The sequence below is a fragment of the Carettochelys insculpta genome, chromosome 27, assembly GCF_033958435.1.
Source record: "Carettochelys insculpta isolate YL-2023 chromosome 27, ASM3395843v1, whole genome shotgun sequence".
NCBI classification, from domain to species: Eukaryota; Metazoa; Chordata; order Testudines; family Carettochelyidae; genus Carettochelys; species Carettochelys insculpta.
The window spans coordinates 16600984-16627681 of NC_134163.1; the positions used below are offsets into that span (position 1 = coordinate 16600984).

Sequence of the window (26698 nt, forward strand, 5' to 3'; positions counted from 1 at the left end):
ACTGACTTCAGACTTGGATAAAGGCAGTGTATTGCTGCCTTTCACTTTTAAATTGTCTTGAAGGTCACTTTGTGACAGATTTTTTAATATTTGTATTTTTATCTAAAGATATTTTGTTGTGGTATATTTAATTTATATGTATGAAACGAAGGGATAATTGTAAACTGCATGTGCAAATATGTGACATTTCTTTCAATAATGTCATATACTTACTAATATTCTTAATTATTTCCCGATGTAAAACATTTGTGGCATTTCCCAGTGGGTTAGCAAACATCCAAAGAACCTACTCTCAATTTCTGAGAATCATAAAATGTTTAACTTGCTGGTATGATCACAAAACAAAAGAACCAGTCCTTTAGCACTTTGCAGACTAACAAAATAATTTATTAGGTGATGAGCTTTTGTGGGACAAACACACTTCTTCAGATCTGTGTCAGAGGGGTAGCCGTGTTAGTCTGGATCTGTAGCAGCAACGAAGGTTCCTGTGGCACCTTATAGACTAACAGAAAAGTTTAGAGCATGAGCTTTCGTGAGTTAACTCACTTCTTCAGAGGACCAACATCTGAAGAAGTGAGTTAACTCACGAAAGCTCATGCTCTAAACTTTTCTGTTAGTCTATAAGGTGCCACAGGACCCTTCGTTGCTTCTTCAGATCTGGTAATTCACAGCAATACTTTTATTAGAATTTCCAGCTCTGAAGAAGTGGGTCTGTTCTATGAAAGCTCATCACCTAATATATCATTTTGTTTGTCTTTGAAGTGCTACAGGACTGCTTTTTTTGTTTGTGAAGGTACAGACTAACATGGTTACTGCTCTGTAACTATTGCTGGTATGACTGAGTGTCACTTTTTTTTTATATGTAAGCAATATCACCCACGTTGGGTGTAAAGCTCCTGTAACCCATCTATCAGGTGGTTTGACCGCATTGAGGGCTGGGTTCAATATCTATCTGTGCCTCTAATGTTACAAAACAGACCTGTCTTGAACATCCACTCAGACATCTGGGAAAACTAAATATCACCACTAGGTGCCCCTAAGAGGCAATACTTCCCTACTCGCAAACACTGAGGAGGTGCATAATAAAAGAAAAAAATCTATTAAAAGGGAGAAGGAAATCATCATTCATTTGGGAAAATACCATATGATTTAAAAGTATGCCAAACAGGAGTTATTGCTCACTCCACAGTATCTTGAGCAGTCGTCCTTTACCTTACTTTTCCACATTGTGGTGTTGAAGTCAAATGGGTGAATGAGCCCTTAACACAGGGGTATGTAAAGCGGGGGCAAGGGTGTGTGAAATTTCATAAGGTGGGCACAGCACAATTGGCTGCTGAGTCTCAGGCTTATTCATCTTAGTAAAAATGTTGAAATATATTACTGTTTTTATGTATGTGTATTCACATTTATATATTGATTAATAAAGTTTTTACATTCTATATATGTATTGTTATACGTGCAGAAAGATTTTTTTCATATGAACATAACTGAAATTTCTGGCATTTTGTATTACATGAGACAGTTTGTGGGGGTCCTGCTAATTGCAGGGATGCAAAGTGGGGCCCAACAGAAAAAGTTTGCTCACCCCTGTTTTAACACACTACCCTTTTCCTCTCCTGCACACATTTACTGTTGGTTGTCTGAAGTAAAAATCCCAAAATTCGATGTTTGTTTACAGGGGTTCACCTCCCTAAAAGGGAGTCAAGCAATGTTACTTCTTCCTGCTGTTGTAGCGTCTGCCCGTTTTGCTGCTGCTCACCACTGTTGCTGTTGTCACTTGCTGCTGCTCTCCACACTCAACTGTGCTGCTTGCCACTGGCTGTCTCTGCCTCTCAGAGCAATGCTGTGTTCTAAGGTTCCATTAATTATCCAGCTCTTACTGATGTCACGAGGTCATGAGGAAACTCACAGCTGCTGTATCTTCTGCACTGTTTTTCATCACATACTGTCCTCTTTAATCCAATTATCAATAATAAACAGTCATGTGGCATCTTAGAGACTAAAACACTGGTGTAGTGCGTGTCTCTTCCTTTCCTCTTTAGATGGGGTGATAATTTGTTTGTATCTGTGGAGCAGTTGAGGTTGTAACATGAAAAAACCATATTCTCTCTGTGTAGCAGAAAGGCTATGTCTACACTAGCCCCAAACTTCGAAATGGCCATGTAAATGGCCATTTCGAAGTTTACTAATGAAGCGCTGAAATATATATTCAGCGCCTCATTAGCATGCGGGCGGCCGTGGCACTTCAAAATTGTTGCAGCTCGCCGCCACGCAGCTCGTCGCGACGGGGCTCCTTTTCGAAAGGATCCCGCCTACTTCGAAGTCCCCTTATTCCTGTGAGCAGATGGGAATAAGGGGACTTCAAAGTAGGCGGGGTCCTTTCGAAAAGGAGCCCCGTTGGAACGAGCCGCGCCAATTTCGAAGTGCCACGGCCTCCCGCATGCTAATGAGGCGCTGAATATGTGTTTCAGAGCTTCATTAGTAAACTTCAAAATGGCCATTTACATGGCCATTTCAAAGTTTGGGGCTAGTGTAGACACGGCCAAAGATTCTTTCAAGTTTTTTTCTTCCCCACCTCATGGTCTGCTTTCCAGGTGCCTTCAGGGCTTCGTGGACAAGCACATTTAAAAGTCTGGGGGAACCAGCACCTAACTGAAGAAGGTTACATCTTTCATAACTATACCACGGTAACCATAGATAGCAAAGGGTCATCTGTGTTCATCCAGACTGACAAGCCTGTCTATAAACCCAAACAGAAAGGTAAAGTAGCCTCCATGAACCTCTCAACCTTCATTTTTTGCATGCAAAACTTTAATACTTAGACTAGAATTCCTTTTAAGTATAGTCCCTGAGACCACAACTCTTGTTGAGTACCAGCTCTGATGATTGATGAATTTTCTTTTTTCTTCCTTCTTAGTGCTGATAAATCTGTTTATGGTCACTTCTGACCTGCGACCTATCAATGAGAAGGTGAGTGAATGGCTTCCCTTCCAATTATAATATGTCAAGTGTTCAGCATTTCCTGTTTATAACACACATGCATGGAGTAGATCTGAAGAAGTGGGTCTGACCCACAAAAGCTACCTCTCTGTAACGGTAATGTAATGAGTGCTGTTCCCTTCATCTTCAGTTTTTCAGGTCGTATGTTTGTCAGGATGTTGTGGTTTTAATTCAGTTTCTGAATTTGGCCACATTGAAGGTAGCCTAAGGAAAAGAAGAAATAGTAATCTTTGATTGCTTTGTGTAGGTGTAATACTATAATGAAATGAAATATAATTAGGTTAAAGCAGATATGGACAAGGAGCGTTTGAGGAAGTAGCACTTGGACATTCATGTTACAGGAGCACTCAGAGGCCAAGATCAGCCACTTAACCAGAGGCCTACAAGGCTAGTTTTCAAGTCAGATGCTTGGGTGAAATGGTTGTTTGACCAAACTGCTTTTACAGATAAGTGGATAGTATGTGTCCCTTCTGCACCAATATGCAGGGGCCAGAAACTCTGTGGCATACCCTGCTTATGTGATGCTCACAGCATTTCATGAGAGAGGAATATACAGCTTTGTCTCATGGGAGTATTTGTTCTTTGTTTCTTTCAGATTGAAGTTTACATAGTTGTAAGTATCCACCTTTTAATAAGTGACATCATTGCACAGGGTTACTGAAGCCTTTCTGAAGAGAGCGGGTCAGAGGTTCATGCTCTGCCACATTTGTCATCGCTATCTCTACTTTGAGTTCAGAAATGTTTTCCCATGAATGATGCTTCCAGGGAAAACAACAAATTGGTTACATCTACTGTGGTTTATGAATGTAACAACCTTGCCCCATCTCTCTCAATTTATATGGACAGATACATTCCTATACTGCACCTGGCTGGGGTAGTCTCATTGTCTTTGCACTCAGATTTATGGTAATGGACTCATTAGAAATACATGAAAGTGGAGAGATCTTGTTAGCTTACTCATATATCTCTCTCCCTTTCTTCTTTGTTTTGAAGTGAATGAGGGACCCTTTCTGGGACCATGCTCTTTAAACTAAGTTCTTTATATGGCAAGAAATGGAGGCGCTGACCCTGTGATCTGTACTTTTATTGACTTGACTGACTGGCTTTAATGCTAACACAAAATATACCAAGAAATCGATTGTTGTTGGTATTTTAGGAAATTGATGCTAATTAGTTGTGTGAAAGTAGAATTGTTTGTTGCAAGCTGACAGTTAAAAGCACTAGTGAAATTTACCTTTATTGTTATAATGTCTTTTGTCCTAAACCATTTTCTAGGATCCTCGGGGGTCTCGGATGATAGAATGGAGCGATCTGAAGCCATTCTGTTGTGGTAAGTTTCTGCATGTCACAGTTTTGCATAATTTTGTTTTCCTCGGCTAATTAAAATTAATGACTGCTTTTTTTTTTTTTTTTGAATGGTTGGGGTGGGGGTGGAGAGGTTATTGAAATAAACCTTTTCAGAGATTCTGATATTCAGACAGGGGTCACAGTGTCTTTTCTTTTCACTTAGGTATTGTAAATATGAGTTTCCCCTTGTCTGATCAGCCAGTATTTGGCGAGTGGTTTATTTTTGCTGAAATGCAAGGGCATGCATACAACAAATCCTTTGAAGTTCAGAAATATGGTGAGTTTTTGCCTGCCAGTCAGCTTTGATCATAATCCCCAAAATATTCAGAATATTGGCATTATGAAATATTTTTGAGTTGAAATGATCAAGAACTGATGTATCCAAAATTCCAGAAGAAAAATTTCAGGTCAGATGTAACACATGACAGGAAATGGATCCTTGAAACTTAACAAAAGTCTTAGCTGATATCTTCTTTATACAGTAAGCTCTTTCATATTGGGCAGCCCTAGGACTGGGAGGTTGCCAGATATTCAAATATTCTGGATAATAGAGAGGTATACTTAGCAATGCATAACACTAAAGAAAAACAATATTAGATATTAAGAAATAAAATTGTATGCAGAGTGCTTTATTTTCCAACAACAGTAGTAGTATTGCACACTAAATGTATTCTGTGTTTGCTGTATTTATTTGTATTTAATTTCACTGTTCTGTATGTATGGTAAACATAATTAAAATTTACTTATGGTCAAAATGCCAGTTATTTGAGAGTTCTGGATAACAGAGTGCCAGATATGAAAGAGTTTACTATAATATAAAGGGAATTATATCCATCATCATGTGGCACAATTTATGCATATAGGTAACAAGAACTTAATTTATTTTGGAAAAACTCTTTACGTTATTTTAAATGAGTTACTGTCTTGGGATCTTAGAATTCTTAATCTTTGCACCTCTCTCATTTTTGCTTTTACTGCCTCCTGCCCTATCTCAGAGTCTCTCTGGCTGATGAGATATGAGGATTGTTTCCCTCCACCCCACATATCCCCATGTATGTCTACCCCAAGCCACCGAGGTAGTTATACTGTGTTCATTGTTTCAGTCTCTGAATATCTTCAGACTGATTCCTGAAATGGTGGTTGGGGGTACCGCAAGTAATGCAAGGTACTCCTGTCCTTGCCTCCAAGAAGCAAAGCATCATGCCTGCAGCCCAGCCTGTAGCTCGAATCCTCAATATGGGAACAAGATGTACAGATGGGGGGCAGCAGATTGTTAACTTGTTCTGGGGAATGGTTAATAATAGCACTTTGCTAGTAGGTTTCTGGTTTGATGCATCAACTGATACTGTTATATTGCTTTCATTCTCCATTAATGGCTTTGTTTCCTCATCTTGCCTGATATGCTCCAATCACAAGAAGGAATCTTGTCAGAGATATGTAGCTGTTAGTACATCCTGGAATCAGAGAAATGTATAAAACACCTCTTCTCTTTTTTGCTCCATTTTAGTGTTACCAAAATTTGAGTTGTTGATTGACCCTCCTCCCTATATCCGAGATCTTGCGACTTGTGAAAAGGGAACTGTCCATGCCAGGTAGGGGACATGTCACAGATACAGTCCAAAATTTTAGAGGTTGCAGTGCAGCTGTGGGATGATGCAAACACCAAGTGCAGAGAAAGCATATGTTTCATCCCCAGAATTTTCCAGAATGATTTTAGAGCATTGCCAGAGGATTTTCCTGTCACTCGGATGACACCCTGACTTCCATAAAAAAAAGTTTCTAATTCCTCCATCGTTTGTGCATCACTTATTGTATGCTGTACTGGGTGTAGAGTGTATCCTTCCTGCATAATGTCTTCACCATGCGAAGGTCTGTTACAATGGGTATTTCATGCAGTTTGGTGGAGAACCAGACCTGCCAGTCACTATCAGCACAGGAATGCCTCATTTCCTGTAGTTCCTTGCAATCATAGTTGCTCCCCAGCCGCTGACAGTTCATCCATCCTTCCCAGCTGAAGAGTTTTTCTCAAGAAAACTCCAGACTTTATTTCAAATTTTTGATTCTCAGTTTAGGCTCTATAACATGTCCATCTGATTCTTAGTCATGTCCAAGGATTGCATTTGCTATTTGAGAAGAAGCTCCCTGCAGCTCTGCTTCCACTTCTGAAATGTTTGTGGTAGATGATGTCCCTGTGGGCTTCAGGAAGCAAGCTAGGCTGAAGAAAGCAAAGGGAAAAAGAATGGTCTGTGGCTCCTACCTCACCCCTTAGGGAGTATTGAAAGAGCAACAAGGCTTTCATGGCAAATGCTGGATTGAAGTGGAAACTGCAGAGTATCCTCATTTATTGAAAGTCAGTTTTATTGATTTTTGGTATCTGGAAGCAACAATAAGGGTGTGTCAGGACTTAGGATGTGAGGTAAGGGATGTTTTCCCCAGAGCTGGGCAAGATCTCTGGTATATACCACTTTTGCTTCTGCTCCCTGGGGCTGTACAAAAGACAGGAAAGAGAGAAGGGATTGAAGCTGTGTGTTTATGCCTTTCTGTCTGAAGAAGCTGTAGTTCTCTATGGCCTGACTAAATGAACATTGGATATTTCAGCATTTCTACCTCAAAGAGGATGTTTGCTGTGTAAAAGTACCACTTCATAGAAGTCAAACATAGCTTTGGATTCCTCCAATATGTGCTTAATATGGATACTTGAGAACATTCAAGCAAAAGGTCAAGACTCCGTATAATAACATTCTCATTATGAGAAAAAAATAAAGTTTTGTAGAAAACCCAACATCAAATATTTGGATAGGGGAACCTACCCTGACTGTAGCCCCCGTGACCTCTCCCCAAGGTATAAAGCAGAATTCTAGAATCTCATTCTGGTCCTCACAGCACTTTCCCAACGGAGTCACCATGGGAGGTATCATACACTTCCTATCCATTAAAGTATTTAGTATTATTTATTTGCAATCAGATGAGTTTATGGAATTTTGCCCACTTGGATGACACTTATGGTACTCTTATGGACGTATTGGTAGCTGATATCCCTGTGGGCTTCAGGAAGCAAGCTAGGCTGAGGAAGATAGCTAATGTGACTCCAATATTTAAAAAGGGCTCTAGAGGTAATCCTGGCAATTACAGACTGAAAAATATAACATCAGTGCCAGGTAAATTAGTTGAACCTATAGTAAAGAATAAAATTGTCAGACACATAGATGAACATAATTTGTTGGGGAAAAGTCAACATGGTTTCTGTAAAGGGAAATCATATTTTACTAATCCACTAGAGTTCTTTGAGGCTGTCAATAAACTTGTGGACAACGGGAATCCAGTGGATATAGTATACGTAGATTTCCAGAAAGCCTTGCACAAGATCCCTCATCAAAGGCTCTTAAGTAAAGTAAATTGTCATGGGATAAGAGGGAAGGTCCACTCATAGATTGATAACTGGTTAAAAGACAGGCAACAAAGGGTAGGAATAAATGGTAAGTTTTCAGAATGGAGACTGGTAGCTAGTGGTGTCCCCCAAAGGTCTATACTGGGAACAGTCCTATTCAACCTATTTATGAAAGGTCTGGAGAAAGGGGTAAACAGTGAGGTAGCAAAATTTGCAGGTGATACCAAACTGCTCGAGATAGTTAAGAACAAAGCAACAGAGAGTAAGCCATGCTAGAACAAAAGAACAAAGCAGAGTGTGAAAAGCTTCAAAAACATCTCCCAAAACTAAGTGATTGGGCAACCAAACAGCAAACGAAATTTAATGTTCATAGATGTAAAGTAATGCACATTGGAAAAAATAATGCCAAGTATACATACAAAATGATGAGAACTAATTTAGCTAAAACTACTTAAGAGAAAGATCTTGGAGTCATTTGTGAACAGTTCCTGAAAACATCCACTCAATGTGCAACAGCAGTCAAAAAAGCAAACAGAATGTTGGTAATAATTAAAAAAGGGGGACAGAGAGAATGTGCAACAGCAGTCAAAAAAGCAAACAGAATGTTAGTAATAATTAAAAAAAAGGGGACAGAGAGTAAGACAGATAATAGCTTATTGCCTCTGTATAAGTCCATGGTATGCCCATATCTTGACTACTGTGTACGCATTTGGTCACCTGTTCTCAAAAAAGATGTCTTGGCCCTGGAAAAGGTTCAAAAAAGGCACAAAAATGATTTGGGATTTGGACTGGGTGCCATATGAAGAAAGATTTAAAAGACTGGGACTTTTCTGATTGTAAAAGAGGAGACCAAGGGGAGATATGATTGAGGACTATAAAATCATGAATGGTGTGGGAAAAACAAATAAGGAGAAGTTAGTTACTTGTTCACATAACATAAGTAGTAGGGTGGTCACCAAATTAAATTAATGGGTAGCAGATTTAAAACAAACAAAAGCGAAAACAAGAAGTCCTATGGCACCTAATAGACTAACAGACATTTTGGAGCATAAGCTTTCATGGGCGAAGACCCGCTTCATCAGATGCATCTGACAAAGTGGGTCTTTGCGCACGAAAGCTTATGCTTCATAATATCTGTTAGTCTATAAGGTGCCAAGGACGACTTTTTGTTTTTGAAGATACAGACTAACTTGGCTACCCTTCTGATATTTGTCACCAAACAAAAGGAAGTTTTTCTTCATGCAGTGCTTGGTAGGCTTGTGGAGCTCCTTGCCAGAGGATGTTGTGGAGACAAGGACTTTAATGGGGTTCAGAAAAGAACTAGATAAGCTCCTGGAGGTTAGGTCAATCAACGGCTGTTATCCAGGATGGGAAGGAATTGTGTCCATGGAATCTGTTTGTCAGAGGCTCGAAATGGATGATGGGAAAGGGATCACTCAATGATTACCTGTTCTGTTCACTCCCTCTGGGCATCTGGCATTGGCCGCTATTAGAAGACAGGATACTGGGTGAAATGGACCACTAGTCTGATCCAGTATGGGTGTTTTTATGTTTTTATTCTTCACAACTGTCATAGCATTCATTCTCAAACAAAACGCAAGACATACTCTTTTGCCAAGCATCGGAGTCTGCTGTGACGAGACTGACAATTTGAAGGCAGAAGAGTCATATCTCTTATAACGAAATTTGTTAGGCAGCCATGTGGCCAAAAATTAACCAAACGGTACATACTGGACATCCAGGCTTTAACCAGTTCCCTTTTTTAGCAAGAGTCTCCTTTTTGCCCTACTGTCTAGGGGAAAATACCTAATATTGGTAGTCTAAATTTAAAAGATGATCTTGCTTTCTCTCTCTAGTGGCACTGCTTTGAAAATCCCATTGTAACAGCTCTATGATGTTTAGCACAATAAAGATAGAAATATTTATTTGTGCCGACTTTAAAATGCCCTTTCTTGGAATCATCTGTAATTCAGAAGGGTGGAATAGAATCACCCTGTGAAAGTTGTCTCAGTGAGGTCAGAGTGAAACTTCTGTGGGTGGGACAGTTCTCTGCTGCCAGTGATTGACCACTAGTTCTACCCCCCAAACTACAAGCAATCTGAAGTACACATTTTAACAAATCTGTACACCCTAGTGCTTGAAGAAAGAAAATGTACAGCCAAGCATAGGTAAACTTTCCTATTAAAGGCACACCTTTTCAAGTTAAAAGTTGCATGGTAGGGGAAAATGTCTTCATTTTTGCTATAGTAATTTGAACGTGAAAGGATTTAAACATTGAATACACTTTCCACCATTTCTGTGTGTTTTTGCATTTCACTCTGTCTAGAATAACAAACATGGACTGCTCAGTTTCATTTTCTGGTTCTCATGATTGTGTTGGCATAAGACTGCTTCTTCTGAATTGCAGACAGACACTGGTGTTTAAATTTTAAAAAGAACTGTTTCCACGGAAACTTAAAAGTAGCTGTCTGTTCCTCTCAGAATAAACATGACATGTTTGTATTGGGGGAGGAGCCTATGTGCTGATTTTTTTTTCAACAGAAAAAATGGGAAAATATAAGAATTAGAAGATTTGTGTTGAATTTAAAAACATATCCTAAAACAGATGGAGTTTGAGATTAATCTGACTTTTAAATAAGATAGTCCCTTAGTCTTGATGCTTCTGTGTACAAAAATCAGCAAAGCTGGAGAACACGATCTTTCTGTTCTCAGTCTAGTTTTAGTTTAGGTCAACTGATTGGCAATTTCTCAAATAAAAACTTTTACTGAGTTATTAACACTTGTCCTTTAAAAATAGCTTCTTAGGGTGTCTTTCATTTTCTGAGTTCTGGATAAGCAGGCCTTCTGGGACCAGCATGAGGTTAATAATAGAAATGGAGAGGCCAATCTGAGGTTTTCATTGTCTTGCTTCTCCTTCAGATACACATTTGGGAAACCGGTGATGGGAAAGTTAACTGTCAACATGACTATAAATGGAGTGGGGTACTACAGGCATGAAGTGGGACACCCTGTCGTCAAAACCATGGAGGTGAGCAAGTTAAATCAGTAGCATAGGAAGTCCTGATCTGTGCCCGTTGATGTCAATACCAAAGATGCATTTGATTCAATGATGTGGAATCAGGGTCTAACTTTGTTACCTGAGCTATACATACTAAAAGTGCTAGCATATAAAAATAGTGGCCAGAGGCAAACAGTAACAAGAAAACATACTACAGGCAAATAGTAACAACAAAAAACATCTTAGAAATACATTAGAATTGAGAGGAAGACAAGAACAGGGTAGGACAGTCTTTCAATGTAGAGGGAAAACTAATTACAGAAAATGTAGAAATGGTATTGGTGGCTTAATGATTCCCTTGTTTCAGTTTTCATCAAAAAGGTTGGTTGCAATTGGATGCTCAGCATGGTAAATGCCAATGAAAATGGGATAGGATCAGATGCTAACATAGGGAAAGAACAAATTAAAAATTACTTAATCAAGTTAGTAATGGAGAGAGATCTGTGTTAGTCTGTATCCTAACAAAACAAAAAAAGCTGTCATCTAGCACTTTAAAACTAACAAAATAATTTATTAGGTGATGAGGTTTTGTGCGGCAGACCCCTTCTTCAGAGGAAATGGCGTATCTCCAGATCTGAAGAAGTGGGTCTGCTCCACAAAACCTCATCACATAAATTATTTTGTTAGTCTTTAAAGTGTTACATGACTGCTTGATGAATCAAGTTAGAGGATTTCAAGTTACCAGGGACTGATGAAATGCATCCTGGAATATCCAATGAGATGACTCTGGAGATACCTGAGCCATTAGCTATTATATTTGAAAAGTTGATGGGAGAATTTCAGAAGACTGGAAAACGGCAATTATAGTGCCCATCTATAAAAAGGGGAATAAGAACAACTCAGAGAATTGCAGACCAGTCATCTTAACTTCTGTATGAAGAAAAATAATGGAGCAAATAATCAAGGAATTAATTTGCAAACATCTAGAAAATAATAAGGTGATAAGTAATAGTCAGCATGAGTTTATCAAGAACAAATCGTGTCAAACCAACCTGATAGCTTTCTTTGATAAGGTAACAAGCCTTGAGGATGCAGGGATGTGGTAGATGTGGTATATCCAGGGCTTTTGTTCCAGTGGAACGCCACGGAATGGTATTCCACCATCTTTTTTTCCTGCCACCGCCATTTTTAAAATGCAGCTCCCTGCCTGCTGCCCCATTGGAACACTGCTGCCAGCCCCAGTCTCACTTAGGTGCGTGGTCAGGCTGGGCCCAGAGCTGGGGGGTGGGAAATGCCCAGAGCTGTGGGGTGCGAGGGCCATCACAGCTCAGAGCTGGGGCCGTGGCCCTGCGTGGTGCAAGGGTCAAAACCACCCCCTCAGCCCCCACTGCATCACAGGGCCAGGGCCACAGCCCTGTACAGAGCTGGGGACTGCAGCCCTACTGGGGTGGCCCCTACCACAATGCTGGGGTGGAGCCTTTCCCAGAGCCTTGCCACATCACAGGGCCAGGGCTGGAACCTCGTATGCTGTGGGGCCAAGGCCCCTCTGGACCTCCTGCAGGGTCAGAGGGCTCCCCACCCCCTCAGTCCCCACCACAGAACTAGGCCCAGGGCCCCTCTGGAATCCACATCGCTGAGCCCTGAAGAATCTGCTGGAGGCTTGTTTCTCTGCCTAACCCCAGTGGATTGGGGGTGGTTGTGAGGGTTCTGGCCAGGAGAGGGGGTGCAAGAGCAAGCTGGGGTTGGGTGTTTGGGGTCTGGATGGGAGGGAGGGTGCAGAAGTGGGCTGGGGTTTGAGGATTTCGGTGGGAGGTAAAGTGCAGCAGTGGGTGGGGGGTTCAGGAGTGGGCTGGAGATCTGGGTGGCAGGGAGGGTGCAGGATCAGGCTTTGAGGGTAGGGGCCTGGGCAGGAGCAAGTTGGGGGTGGGAGGGTAGGCAGGAGGGTGTGTAGGAACAGAATGGGGTGCTTGGGGCAGCAACAGGCTGGGTGAAGGGGGACACTTATCTCCCTGCAACACTGTCCCTGCCCTCACGGGGAACATCAGTAGGGAGAAGAGTGCTGTGGAGAGTCCTTTTCGAGACATGGTCCTAGACTCTGCCCAACCCCACTTCTCTGATTGGCAGGAATTCCAGACAATCAGAACATCATGTGAAGCCTCTCTCCAGGCAACCTCTGTGGCTGGGGCTCCATAGTTCAGCGACATCTGTTGTCCTGCTGGACCATGGCTGTTACTGGACCAGGGAACCTGGGATAAGAGAAGAAAGGTTCAGCCTGTATTAAAATCCCAGACATTTTTAGATATTTAAAAAACCCAGCCGAACGGAGATGTAAAGACCAAAGCAGTAAAGCTCTGCATCTTATTTTATAAAAATCTTTCTTCCTGAAATCCATTTTCTCTATTTTGCTGTTCCCCCTGCTACTGTTCCTTAGAATCATGAACTCTATGATTTCATGGTCGCTTTCTCCCAAGCTGCCTTTCACTTTCAAATTCTCAACCAGTTCCTCCATATTTGTTAAAATCAAATCTAGAACAGCTTTCCCCCTACTAAGTGTTTCAACCTTCTGAAATAAAAAAAAATTGTCTTCAGTTCAGTCCAGGAACTTTTTGGATAGTCTGTGCCTTGCTGAGTTCGTTTCCCATCATATGCCTGGATAGTTGAAGTCCCCCATCACCACCAAATCCTGTTTTTCATCTCTGCTTATAAATGAAATTTGTCTGATCATTGTGGTTTAAGATAGACGAGCAACAAAAGCTCTTCAGCTGACTGATTTTTGGCACAATATGAAATAAAACATGTCTCTTCCCAAGCCAAAGCAGTGATGAGTGTCTGTACCTCCATGGTTCAGCAGTGGGTGCACTGGAATTAGGTAGACTGAAGGCAGTTAAGAGTGTGTCTGATCAAAGCACACATGCAGGAACTGAGCTGATAATTCCAGCTCACTTGGAAATGCAAATACATTCATGGAAATTCTGCAGCATTGCAGTTTACAAAGGGTTTTAAAAATAGTTTTTCCAGTATTGCCTGTGTTGTAACCATCTTGTCAGTGGTTCCTCAGAAGAGCTATTACTGAACTGTATCACAGAGGTAGCCGTGTTAGTCTGTATCTTCGAGAACAACAAGAAGTCCTGTGGCACCTTATAGACTAACAGATATTTTGGAGCATAAGCTTTCATGGGCAAAGACCTGCTTCATCAGATGCATGAGTGGCGGGGGGCATTCAGAGGAGTATTTAAAGAGTGGGGTCCCAGTAAAAGGGAGGGCGAGAGCTGATAAGGTCTATTCAGTCAGGGTGGAAATGGCCCATTATCAGTAGTATAGATCAAGAAAGAAGAAAAAACAAGTCAGATCAGTGAGTGGGGATGTGGCCCATTGTCAGTTGCTAACGTGGAGGTGTAAACTTCCAGCACAGAGAAACTGTTTTTGTAAGGGGCCAACCACTCCCAGTCTCTGTTTAATCCTTGGTTGATAGAGTCAAATTTGCAAATGAATTGCAGCTCAGAGATTTCTCTCTCCATTTTATTTTTGCAATTTTTTTGTTGTAGAACTGCTACTTTTAAATCTGTTACTGAGTAATCAAGGAAGATTGAAATGTTCTCCTACAGGTTTGTGTATGTTGCCATTCCTGACGTCTGATTAATGTCCATTTATTTTTTCACGTAGAAACTGTCCAGTTTGGCCAATGTAAATTGCAGTGGGGCATTGCTGGCATATATTATGCCAGTAGATGGGCAGGTAAAGGAGCCCCTGATGGTATAGTTGATGATAGGTCCTATGATGACATTGCTGGTGTAGATATGTGAGCAGAGTTGGCAGTGAGGTTTGTTGCAGGGATTGGTTCCAAGTTTAGAGTTACTGTGTTGTGGTCTATAGTTGCTGGTGAGAATTTGTTTAAGGTTGGCAGGCTGTCTGTAGGCATGGACAAGCCTGACTCCTAAGGTCTGTGAGAGTGAAGGATCATTGTCAAGGATGGATTGCAGATCCCTGTTGATGTGTTGGAGAGCCTTTAGCTGGAGGCTGTATGTGATGGCCAGTGGTGTTCTCTTATTTTCCTTGCGAGGCCTGTCTTGTAGCAAGTGGCTTCTGGGTACCTGTGTGGCTGGAACCCCCACTCCCACTCATGCATCTTATGAAAGAGGTCTTTGCCCATGAAAGCTTAGGCTCCAAAATATCTGTTAGTCTATAAGGTGCCACAGGACTTCTTGTTGTTATTGAACTGGAAGCACTTTTCTCAGAGTGAAGTGACTACTTAGTTTGGAAAAATTCCTGTGGTCACAGTTGCCTAGGACAGTGACTTCTGGGTTAAAGTGGGGGAGGGTGGGTGGCTGGGAGTACTTGGTTCTATGGGAAGGGAAGGGAGGGGGATAGGGTTACAGCAGGGGGCTGGGAGAACCTGGGGGAAGGGAGGGGGATTGGGTTAGAGCAGGAAGGTGGGGGGCTTGGGTCTGGGTCTGGGGGAGGAGAAGGGCATTGTCCCTCATAAGCATTCTGAAAATCTGGCAACCCTACTTGGGCTCCACACAGGGGTAACAACTTAGGCCCCACATTGGGGGGGCACTGGTTAAGCCGCCGGAGGGTGGCTCAGGCCCCATGCAGGGTGGTTAAGCTGCCCAGGAGTGTTTTGGATCCCGCACAAGGGGCGGTTAAGCTGCCTGGGGGCAGTTTGGGCCCCTGTGTTTGGGGGGCGGGGTTGGGCCTCAGAGCGGATGAGTTGGGGGAATTGGGTCTTGAGTTCCACCACCCTTTTTCTAGAAAAAAAGCTCTGGGTATATCTAGAGTTTAGTAAATCTTTTGATAGTCTCACGTGACCATTTCATTAACAAAACTAATTCAAAGAAGAGCAACAAAATGATTAAAGCTCTAGAAAACCTGACCTATGTGTGAAGATTGGAAGAATGGGTTTGTTTAATCTGGAAAAGAGAAGACTGAGAGGGGACATAACAGCTGTCAGGTACCTAAAAGGTTGCTCCAAGGAGAAAGGAGAAAAATTATTTTCCTTAAACTCTTGATAGGACAAGAAGCAATGGGCTTAAATTGCAGCAAGGGAGGTTTAGGCTGGACATGAGGAAAACTTCCTGTCAGGGTGGTTAAACCCTGGAATAAATTGCTTAGGGAAGTTGTGGAATCTCCTTCACTGGACATTTCTAAGAGCAGCTTAAACACCTGCCAGGGATGGTCTAAAAGGTATTTGGTCCTGCCATAAATATGGGGGACAGGACTTGATGACCTCTCAAGGTCCGTTGCTGTCCTATAATTCAATGATTTTTAACTGCACATGCTGAGTAACTCTTTTAACTGTACATGCTGAGTAATATTTTCCTTCCCTGGCCTGGCTGGTAGATCGATGGCTCTGCTGTTTTCGATGTGTGTGTGAGAGACATGATGCCCTCTGATGTCCCAGAGCATTTCCGAGGTCTGGTCAATATTTGGGCCACTGTGACCAGCTCTGATGGGAGCAAGCAGGTCACATTTGATGACTCAATGCCTGTTCAGAAGCAGCTGATTGACATCAGATACACCAAGGATACTAGGAAGCAGTTCAAACCTGGCCTACCTTACAAAGGGAAGGTAAGGTAGAGGATATGGGGCAGTCAGGGTGGTTGATGGGCTATATGGGCAATTTATTCTAATAAGTTATACACCAAGTGCTGAGATGTTCCTTATATCTGGTGCTTAGTTTTATAACTAAATGGATTTTATAATAACATGAAATGCCTTATTTTGTTAATTAAATGGCTGTTTAGGTAGAAGTAACTTATCCTGATGGGAGCCCAGCTGATGGGGTCACGATTCGAATCAAAGCTGAGTTAACTCCGAAGGATAACATTTACACAAGTGAACTGGTATCCAGAAGCGGCTTGGTGGAGTTTGAAGTCCCCTCTATTCCTACAGCTGCTCAGTATGTCTGGCTGGAGGTGGGTAAAAGGTTTTTATAGGATTAATGGGCTTTAATAAAGCTAAGATTGTCAAATGCGCACTTGTGAATCAGTGCTAAAAATGGGAGAGCAATCAGTGACCTCAAGAAGAACTCTGAGTGTGTTTGAAAGCTGTTCTTTTGCACTAGCAATAGAAGATATTACCTTACCAACCCTCTCTGTAGTGACACTGCAAAGTTTTTTAGCTCAGAATTAAACGTTCACCTTTCGATGATGATGATAATAAGTCCTGATATAAGATTTTATAGACTAACCTGATCTAAGACCTCATAGACTGACAGATATTTTGGAGCATAAGCTTTCATGGGCAAAGACCCGCTTCATTAGATGCTGAGTGTGAGGGTTTCGGAGGAGGATTTAAAGAGGGGGTCTCAGTAAAGCGAAGGGCCAAATCTGACAAGGTCTATTCAGTCAGGGTGGATATGGCTCATTATCGGCAGTTAATGTGGAGTTGTGAACATCAAGAAAGGAGAAATCAAGTCAGTTCAGTCAGGGAGGATGTGGCCCATTGTCAATAGCTAATGTGGAGGTGTGAACATCAACAGCAGAGAAACTGCTTTCATAATGGGCCAACTACTCCCAGTCTCTGTTCAGTCTTTGGCTGATGGAGTCACATTTGCAAATGAATTGCAGCTTTGAAATTTCTTTTTTCATTTTATTTTTGAATTTTTTTTGTTGTAGGACTTCTACTTTTAAGTATGTTACTGAGCGTCCAGGGAGATTGAAGTGTTCTCCTACAGGTTTTGTATGTTACCGTTCCTGATGTCTGATTTATGTCCATTTATTCTTTTATGTAGAGACTGTCCAGTTTGGCCAATGTAAATTGCAGTGGGGCATTGCTGGCACATGATGGCATATACTATGTTAGTAGATGTGCAGGTGAAAGAGCCCCTGATGGTGTGGTTGGTGTTAACATCAACTAACTAACATCAACCACACCATCAGAGGCTCTTTCACCTGCACATCTACTAACATAATATATGCCATCATGTGCCAGCAATGCCCCACTGCAATTTACATTGGCCAAACTGGACAGTCTCTACATAAAAGAATAAATGGACATAAATCAGACATCAGGAACAGTAACATACAAAACCTGTAGGAGAACACTTCAATCTTCCTGGCCGCTCAGTAACAGATTTAGAAGTAGCAGTCCTATAATGAAAAAATTGCAAAAATAAAATGGATAGAGAAATCTCTGAGCTGCAATTCGTTTGCAAATTTGACTCCATCAGCCAAGGATTGAACAGAGACTGGGAGTGGCTGGCCCATTATGAAAGCAGTTTCTCTGCCCTTGATGTTCACACCTCCACATTAGCAATTGACAATGGGTCACATCCCCCGTGATTGAACTGACTTGATTTCTCCTCTCTTGATGTTCACAACTCCACATTAACTGCCAATAATGAGCCATATCCACCCTGACTGAATAGACCTCGTCAGCTCTGGTCCTTCCCTTTACTGAGACCCCGTCTTTAAAACCTCCCCTGAAACCACCCCACTCATGCATCTGATGAAGTGGGTCTTTGCCCACAAAAGTTTACGCTCCAAAATATCTGTTAGTCTATAAGGTGCCACTGGACGACTTCTTGTTTTTGAAGATAGACTAACTTGTCTACGTCTCTGATAATAAGATAGAGCTGTCTGCTTTAAGTAGATCAGATTAAAAGTAAGCATCAAACATCTCAGTAGAAAGTGAGTGTAATTATAACAGTATTTTAAAGATAGCAAAACAGGACGTTTGAAGGGGCAGTGTCTGGAGTGGGAATGGTGGTGAGGATTGCATGATGGAGAGGGATGGGGGCCCAGCTTTCTATGTGTTAATAACATTCAGGTGCATTTTTTTTCATCAGACCAAAGTGACAGCAATTGATGGGAGACCTGCAGGGGACCAGTATCTGCCAAACTACTTGTCTATCAGCAGCTGGTACTCACCTAGCAAGTGCCATATCCAGCTCCAAGCACCAGATAAGACCTTCCAGGTATGACAGCTTCATGTTACATTATAAAGACCTCTCGGCTCAGCCATACCTGTTGTTTGAATGAAGTATCTCCAGATATCTCGGGGGGGCTGTAGCCTATTATTGCATCCATAACAGACTTTAGGAGTCTTCACTTTAGAGACTGATGCATTTTTAGCCACCAGCTACTTCACTACATGCTGCTTCTTGCTTTACCTGCCCATGAGAATGTTTGCTAATGTATAAGGGTGGATGAAGAGAGAGGGCTGATCCTTAGTGGAGGCTCACTGGACTCCAGAGATCAGATCACAAAAAAGCTTTCCACACCCTAAAATCTGTATGAAATGGATACTAAATTATAAAGATATTCAGATTTTGGTTCTAATCAACAAATGTGAATTGATTCAAAGTGAACCCAGGGTGAAGTGAATTAATTATCTTATTCCCAGATTAGAAATCTCTAGTCTTTGGAACTGAGTCTGAATCCCAGCAGTATCACTTCAGTCCTTTACCTCCCAAAGGTAAACTGAGCATCTTTCAATTTTTTTGTTAGCGAGAGTGACCCTAAAAGCTTAGATTCCCTTCTGTGTGTAAACATTTTCATGAGATGTATCCTAAGAGTAGATTTGTCCATAGCCATATTTTTTATTGTGCTGATCACCAGTTAAGTGCTGCAGCACTCCAGCCCAAGAGACTTCATGACAGTGATGGATTTATGTATATTTGTAAAGCACTTAGGGATCTGTTGGTCTGTATATCTGACCTACTACTATATTAACAGCTGACCTGGTAGGTTGAGTTTCAGTCAGTGTACTCACATATAAAGGTTTTATAGTTGCATTTCGTGGCAGTTTAATGTCTAACTAATCTTTTACAAGATTTCTGAGGTATGGAAAAGGGATTATACATTGCTAATCTGAACACATTGTTCTCATTATAACTAGATTAGAATTAATTCTGCTGTGGGAAACCTGGGAATTGTGTGACCAGTTGATGTGGGAACCATTTTCTCAGCTCTGCCATTACTTATTGGGTGTTCCAATTAGCTACATATTTTTTTCATGAACAGTCTCATTAATTTGCTCTTGGGAACTCTAAATGCCTCAAATATTTAACATCACAAGGCTGTTTGTGGACCCTTCTGCATTTTCACTTCATTTAACCATTTGGTGCCTTTTCACTTCTCTGTGCCGATATTTTGGTTTACACTGTGTTTATGCAGTGGGGAGGTGGGACTATTTGCACTTAAGAGGCTTCTCAAAATATTTAACTGGAATTCAAATTTTGTTACTCGATTTCCAAGTAATTGAATATGATATTGTGCCTTAAATGGCTAAGGAGAGGGACTGGAAGCTACAAAGGGTGCTGGGGTGGGGGTAATGTGGCCTCCAAATAATACATTAGTTACTTCCCAAATCCAAAAAGCAGGAAGGTGGTGCTGCTGCTGAAGTGCTCCTCTGCCCCGCAGAAGACACCGTCAGTCAGTGATTCCAAGCTTTTGAAAAGACTGCTTAAAACTGAGCTGTCCTGAGGGACATGGCAGTGATGATAGCCAACCTTCAAAGGACTCCTTTCTTCATGTGAATTTGTGAAAGGGTAGTAGCTTTGGGTACAGCTTGCTCTTCACCACCTACAGGAGGTGCAGAAACAGTGCAGGAAACAGATGAGCTTCTCTGAAACTTCTTGCAGGCACTAGGCCTGTCTGCTTGGGAGAGGGAAACGTTCCTTGTGTCTGTCTGTCTGGCCCTAGAGCAAACATCATAAAAGAACTTTCTTCACAGTTCAGATTTTCCTGATTTAAGACTGTTTTGTGGGACTGTTTTGTGTCTGAATTAGCATCTGAATATTACAGTAATCATCATAAGTAATGTCAATTAAACAGCAAAACTGTATTACACCTCCCGCCTTCCCCATGAGATCAGAAATATGTAAAGTGATATCTAAAATTCAGTCCATTCTGATAGCTGCTCTAAACCAAAAGCCTTAACCCTCAGGATTCTAAAGATTTCTTTATTCCTTCTACTAATCCATATATCTTCTCTGCCTCATCTTCTGTTAAGACAACCAGGAAACAAAGTGCTGCATACAGCTCCTCCTCATGGGGGGAATGCACCAGATTGTTCAGTGTGAATGTAACCATCTCTTCACCCTGCCAACTCCTTAGGATTGGGGTATTGTCTTCAGTGGCTGCTCATCCCCCCTAACTGCAGTACTGTACTTTAAGATAATAAGAAGGGTCTGAAGTGTTCAATGAACAAACCTGATCCCAGGCCCTGTGTCTCTTTGTCTAGGTGGGAGAGGAGGCCCAGATTGCAGTGAAGTCCACGTGTCCGTGTAACTTCACTCTGCATTACGAAGTTGCATCGCGAGGTAATATTGTCCTTTCCGGGCAGCAGCCTGGTAACATGACACAGCAGAGGAGCAAAAGAGCCACGTTCCCCTTTGATAAGAACATCCATGTCACTCATTTCCTAGGAACAGGTCAGTAGCTAAAATCTTAGCAACAAAAGTGCAAATGCTTCTCTTTATCTAGAGTGACAGCTCTCTTCTTACTCAAGACAAACTGTCTTATTGTCAAATCCCTTAGTGGTTCCTTGCTGATGTTAAAGGTCACAGAATGTTTGAGTGGAAGGTTGGACTTCAAATTTTATGCCCACTTTGACATATAAAGTTCATTTACTGTAAATGGTAAACCTGATTTTATCCTAATATTGCTTAGGTCAAGGGATGTGCTTTGCCGAGCATGCTGGGGTGCAGGGATGGAACTGCTAGACCTGCTAGTGCTCGGGTGGGAGGAAGAACATCAGGCCAGGTAATATTGAGGGGAGAGGGAAAGGAACCAGGGATAGTTGGTCTTAGTAGCAATTGGAGCTATGGAGGGATAAAGGGAAAAGGATGCTGGCACTGGTAGTATGTGAGGAGAAATGGATGCTGGCCTTGACAGTGGGAGGAGTGAGGGAAAGAATGATGCTAGGCTATGTAACACTGAGGATTTTTCAAAATGGAAAAAGGTAAATAGTATTCAGTTTTCAGAATGGAGAGGTAAAGAGCAATATCCCCCGGAGTCTGTATTGGGACAAGTGCTGTTCAACAAATACCTAAATGATGTGGAAAAAAGGGGTAAACAGTGAAGTGTCAAAATCTGCAGATGGTACAAAATTACGCACAATAGTTAAGTCCAAAAAAGACTGCAAAACTGCAGAGAGCTCTCATAAAACTGGGAATCAATATAGCAGATGTAATTCAGTGTTAATAAAGGCAAAGTAATGCAGATTGGAAAATATAAATCCAACAATACATACAAAGTGATGGGTACTAAATTACCTGGTACTACTCAAAAAGGAGAGCTTCGAGTTATAGATAATTCTAGAAACTTCTGCTTAATTTGCAGTTCCAGTCAAAAAGCTAATAGTATTTGGAATTATTAGGAAAAGGATAACAAGAAGTACTGTGGCACCTTATAGACTAACAGATATTTTGGAGCCTAAGTTTTCGTGGGCAGAGACCCACTTCATCAGATGCATGAGTCTTTGCCCACGAAAGTTTATGCTCCAAAATATCTGTTAGTCTGCAAGGTGCCACAGGACTTCTTGTTGTTCTTGAAGATACAGACTAACATAGCTACTTCTCTGATAGGAGAAGGATAGTTAATAATCATAGAATCCTAGGGCTGGAAGGGACCTCAGAAGGTCATCTAGTCTAGCCCCCTGCTTCAAGCAGGGTCAACACCCACTAAGTCATCCCAGCCAGGATGACAGAAAATATCATACCACCACTATATAAATCCATAGTCTACCCACACCTTGAATAGCACATGCAGTTCTGGTCACCTTATATCAAAAAGACGTGTTAAAATTGGAAAAGATACAGAGCAGGGTAACAAAATGATTGAGGTGTGTGAAACAGCTTCCGTATGAGGAGAGTTTAAAAGGACCGGAACTTTTCAGCTTAGAAAAGAGATGACTAACAGGGAATATTATAGAGCTCTATAAAATCATGAATCATGTGGAAAAAGGAGCATAAGGAAAAAGGAAATGTTATTTACCCATTCACAAAACACAAGAACCGTGGGTCACACAATGAAAATTAATAGGCAGTAAGTTTAAAACAAATATAAGGAAATATTTCTTCACATGATGCATGGACAACATGTGGAACCAGGGGATGTTATGAAGGCCAAAAACATAACTGAGTTAAAAATAATTAGATAAGTTCATGCAAGATAGGTCCATCATTGGCTATTAGCCAAGATGATCAGGGATGCAGGCCCTAGTTCTCAGTATTCTAAGCTTATACTGCCAGAAGCTGAGTGGACATCAGGGGGTGGATCACTCAGTTATCACCTTGCTCTGTTCATTCCCTCTGAAATCTGACACAATATCAGGCTAGATGGACCTTTGTTCTGTCTCAGTAGGCCATTCTTATGGGGCAAGAGAAACAGGTGGATCATGTGGATGGGACAGAGGGCACAGATAGATGCTAACCCTGTTAGCACTTGGTTGGGGAGAATCTGAATCTGTTAATGTGTGAGATAGGACACAGACAGATGTCAGGCCTAGTATCTGATGGAAGGTGTGTGGAATCACAGAAGTCCCCTCAGGGTTGTCACCCAGTGAGCTGATCAATCCACTGAGCTCACTTTTCTGCCCTCCAGGGCTCCCCACCATCCTGTCCTGCTGGGCCATAAAAAAGGGAAGAAGGGTTCTTTCAGAGAGGGGGTTTACTTTAGAAAGAGCTGCATCTACATTGCTTTTCTTCTTTAAAAAGAAGCTTTTTCGAAAGACAAATATGCAAATGAGGCACCAGATATGTAAATCTGCACCTCATTTACATTTCAATTTCCCTCATATGCATGCCTCTTTCAAAAGAGGAATGCAAATATAGATGCAGCCTTTGAGTGTAAAAGTACCAGATCCAAAATGGGTTCCAACATCAAGTGGCCTGGCCATATATCTTTGTAGGACCAACAACACTTTGGGTTACAGGAAAAACAAAACCTTTCACAGGTCATTGACTTGAACACTGAGCCATCAAGTTCCTAATATATCACTGGTGGCTTTTACTATTATACATAGATTAATAAAATATGTTTCCACTTCATATGTCTAACTTCAGATACAAGAAGGATACATGCACACAAATAGAATATAGATTCAGTGGATTTCAGTTTTTAAAATGACATGTTATATGATCATTTTTTCATAAAGTGTCTTCGGGTTATTCATTTTCATACTCATAAGCCAATTTTCATAAAGCAGGGGGAGGCCATGACAGAGGGGCTGCAGAGAAGGACACTAGGTCCTATAGTACTTGTGAGGGACATTGCCTTTGACAAATAACTATGTTCTTTGTACAATTTGTCATTTAGCACCTACCAAAACCCCTGCAGCAGAGATCGAAGTCTGCATGACTTTCCTCCATTTCATGGTGGCTCACAACATGGCTCCTTTGGGCCGTCTCTTGGTGTATTATGTCAGGGAGAATGGAGAAGGGGTCACAGACAGTCTGCAATTCACTGTCAAGTCCTCCTTTGAGAATCAGGTATCAACAATGGAGAGGAGAGGATGGCCTCCCATGTTATTCTTTGTAGTTTTGTCATCTGAACATTGTGTGAGATAATGGTGTTTTATTTAAATACTTAGATTGCAGTGGCAATTTCAGCAAATGAGACGAGACCTGGTGATGTTGTGAGCCTCAAGGTTAAAGCCGCAAAAGGAAGTTGTGTCTGCATTTCCGCAGTAGATAAGAGCGTCTACCTTCTCAAAACAGGTTTTCAGCTGACATCCACTCAGGTGAGACGGAGCTCAAGGCTCTTTCTCATTCTTATCAGGCAGTTCCACCTTTCCACTCTCTAAACAGGAAGCTGCAGTGAAACACCAGTGTTATGTGCGCATGTGATGGCAACTGGGGAGACTGGTGCTTGCAGGGCAGGAGGAATGATGTAAGGAGGTTCACCCAGAGGGTCATGTAGGGACATCCCATTTAATAATTAAAATTTTGGCAGGGGAAGTTCACCTCCTAAATGCTACCATGAGTCACCTATGGATGGCAACTTCCTTCTGTTCAGATTTTCCAGGAAATGGCAGAGTATGATGTTTCTGATGCCTTTGGGGCTCCAAAAGAAGAAGGGCATTTCTGGTGGCCCGGTATGTCCTCACGCAGGCGCCGCCGCTCCTCGGTCTTCCCTTGGCACTGGGATATCACCAAAGATGCCCGTTTTGCATTTACGGTAAGATGTATCCATGTGTGCTCTTGTTCTAATTTCCCTGTCAAATTCTGTGTGATACATTCAGATTGCTAAAGAACAACCCCTCCATCTGCATAAGACTAAATAGCATCTTAAGCCAGACTTTCAAAACAGCTCAGTACATTGGGTCTGGGTCACAAGTGTCATAATGGGAGTTGCTGAGTGCTGATCTTTTTTCTTTTGAAAATCTGATGCCTAAGGGAGTATAACTATAATAATTATGTATATAGAAGCTTAGAGAGAGAGTGTCAGTAGCAATCTTCAGAACCTCCTGCTCCATAAGGAAGAGTCTTTTCAGGAGAAAATTCCCTGAAGGTTGTTCATGTTTGAATTAGTTAGAAAGTACCCAAAGGTTTGCAGCTTCAGTCCTCTTCTAAGTCTTTTAAGATAAACTTGCTTATGATAAGCACCGATCAGCATGATTGCAGGGCTCTCCCTAAAAGTTTTGCTGCTTTCAGTTAGGCCCCCATAGTTACAGTAGCTGCACTCAGGGCCAGGGGGCTGTGAGGCTAGAGCTCAAAGTGAGGATAGGCTTAGAGGTGTTTGAGCAAGGGAGAGGGGCAGCAGGGATCCAGCCTGCCCCTGCCCTCACTGATGGCTTTGGGATATGGAGTGATCTGACCCCAGTCTACTCCACCACCCAGCTCCAAGCCATGTTGTTTGAGGGAGGGGGCTTGAAGGAAGGACTGGAACCGCCCTCACACTCACCAGCTGCAGCAACCAGGGTGACGTGGCTGGGAGCCAGCAGAGCAAAGTGGGCTGAGTCCAGGTTGCTGTCCTTCCCCCCTACTACCACCAGTGAGTGCAGGGGAAAACCTAACTGCTGCTGCTGGTACCAGGCCCCCCCGCTAATCCCAGGACTGCATTGCTTTGGGGGAGGAGGCTTGGGGAAGGGGTGGGAAGGAGGCAAGGCAGAGGTACAGCAGAGGAGGCAGGAGGCTGGGTGGGGACTTAGGGATGGGCATGGAATGGGGGCAGGGAGGGGGTAAAGTGGGGCACTTGTCCTGGGCCCTGCACCTCTCCTAGGGATGGTCCTGCTGACCACACCCATGCAGCTGCCTAGGGATCCATGAAATTTGGGTCAGTTTGGTGCCCTAAACTTTGTAGTGCCACATATGGCTGCATATTTTACGTAAGAGTGGGGACGGTCTTGAGCATGAGGTCTGTTTGGGTCTATTCTTCTCCTGACTTCAAGTGAAGGCCTAATGGTTCTCTACATTTATGTTGGTGGGAAATGTGCATGCCCCTTGACATAATGAGGAGAGATCCTGTTCCTAAAAACATGCCTGACTGTGCTACTCTGCCAACTTAAGAACAAGAAGAGAGAAATTAAATTCTGATAAATCCTGCCAGTCTCCAGATAGAGGAATCATGTCTTGGTGTAAACTACACATGGAGATCCTGTAAATTTTGTGAGGGGCTCCAATGTCACCTTGCTGGGTGTGATATAGGAACCTACATAGAAACAGAATTTTCTACTGCAAAAGAAGACTGAATTAATACAGTTCAGTTAGTAGTGAAAGCCTGGATCTTTCAGCCTGCTATTACTTGTCTTGCTCTTATCTCTGACCAATGAGAAATGTGACTCTTCTTTAGAGTTTTAAGGGACTCATTACTGTTTTGTTCATGGGGAAGGAGGTGACCTCATCACTGTGATCCCTCCCAAAGGACAGTGAAAGTTTAACTAGGACAATGTGCTGTACTCCAGTGAGTATATTAAACAAATGTACTCTGACCTTAGACAGCATATGGGGGAAGGCCAAATCCAGTTGACTAAAGCAAATCAAACAGAAACTCCAGAAAAATCATGCAGTCACCCAG

General features: G+C 42.1%; 1 protein-coding gene across 2 annotated transcripts in view; it reads left to right on the top strand.

Moving 5' to 3' along the window:
* The window catches only part of CPAMD8 (C3 and PZP like alpha-2-macroglobulin domain containing 8), a 99398-nt gene that overhangs the window by 10989 nt on the left and 61711 nt on the right, over positions 1–26698 (top strand). For both annotated transcript variants that reach the window (XM_074977981.1, XM_074977979.1), the window contains exons 4-17: positions 2595–2760; positions 2918–2970; positions 3596–3613; positions 4276–4330; positions 4511–4624; positions 5855–5939; positions 10655–10763; positions 16074–16301; positions 16478–16648; positions 18523–18651; positions 20922–21111; positions 23999–24171; positions 24273–24422; positions 24698–24859. In XM_074977981.1, the coding sequence (XP_074834082.1) occupies positions 2595–2760; positions 2918–2970; positions 3596–3613; positions 4276–4330; positions 4511–4624; positions 5855–5939; positions 10655–10763; positions 16074–16301; positions 16478–16648; positions 18523–18651; positions 20922–21111; positions 23999–24171; positions 24273–24422; positions 24698–24859 (1803 nt within the window). The remainder of the gene's footprint in view (positions 1–2594; positions 2761–2917; positions 2971–3595; positions 3614–4275; positions 4331–4510; positions 4625–5854; positions 5940–10654; positions 10764–16073; positions 16302–16477; positions 16649–18522; positions 18652–20921; positions 21112–23998; positions 24172–24272; positions 24423–24697; positions 24860–26698) is intronic.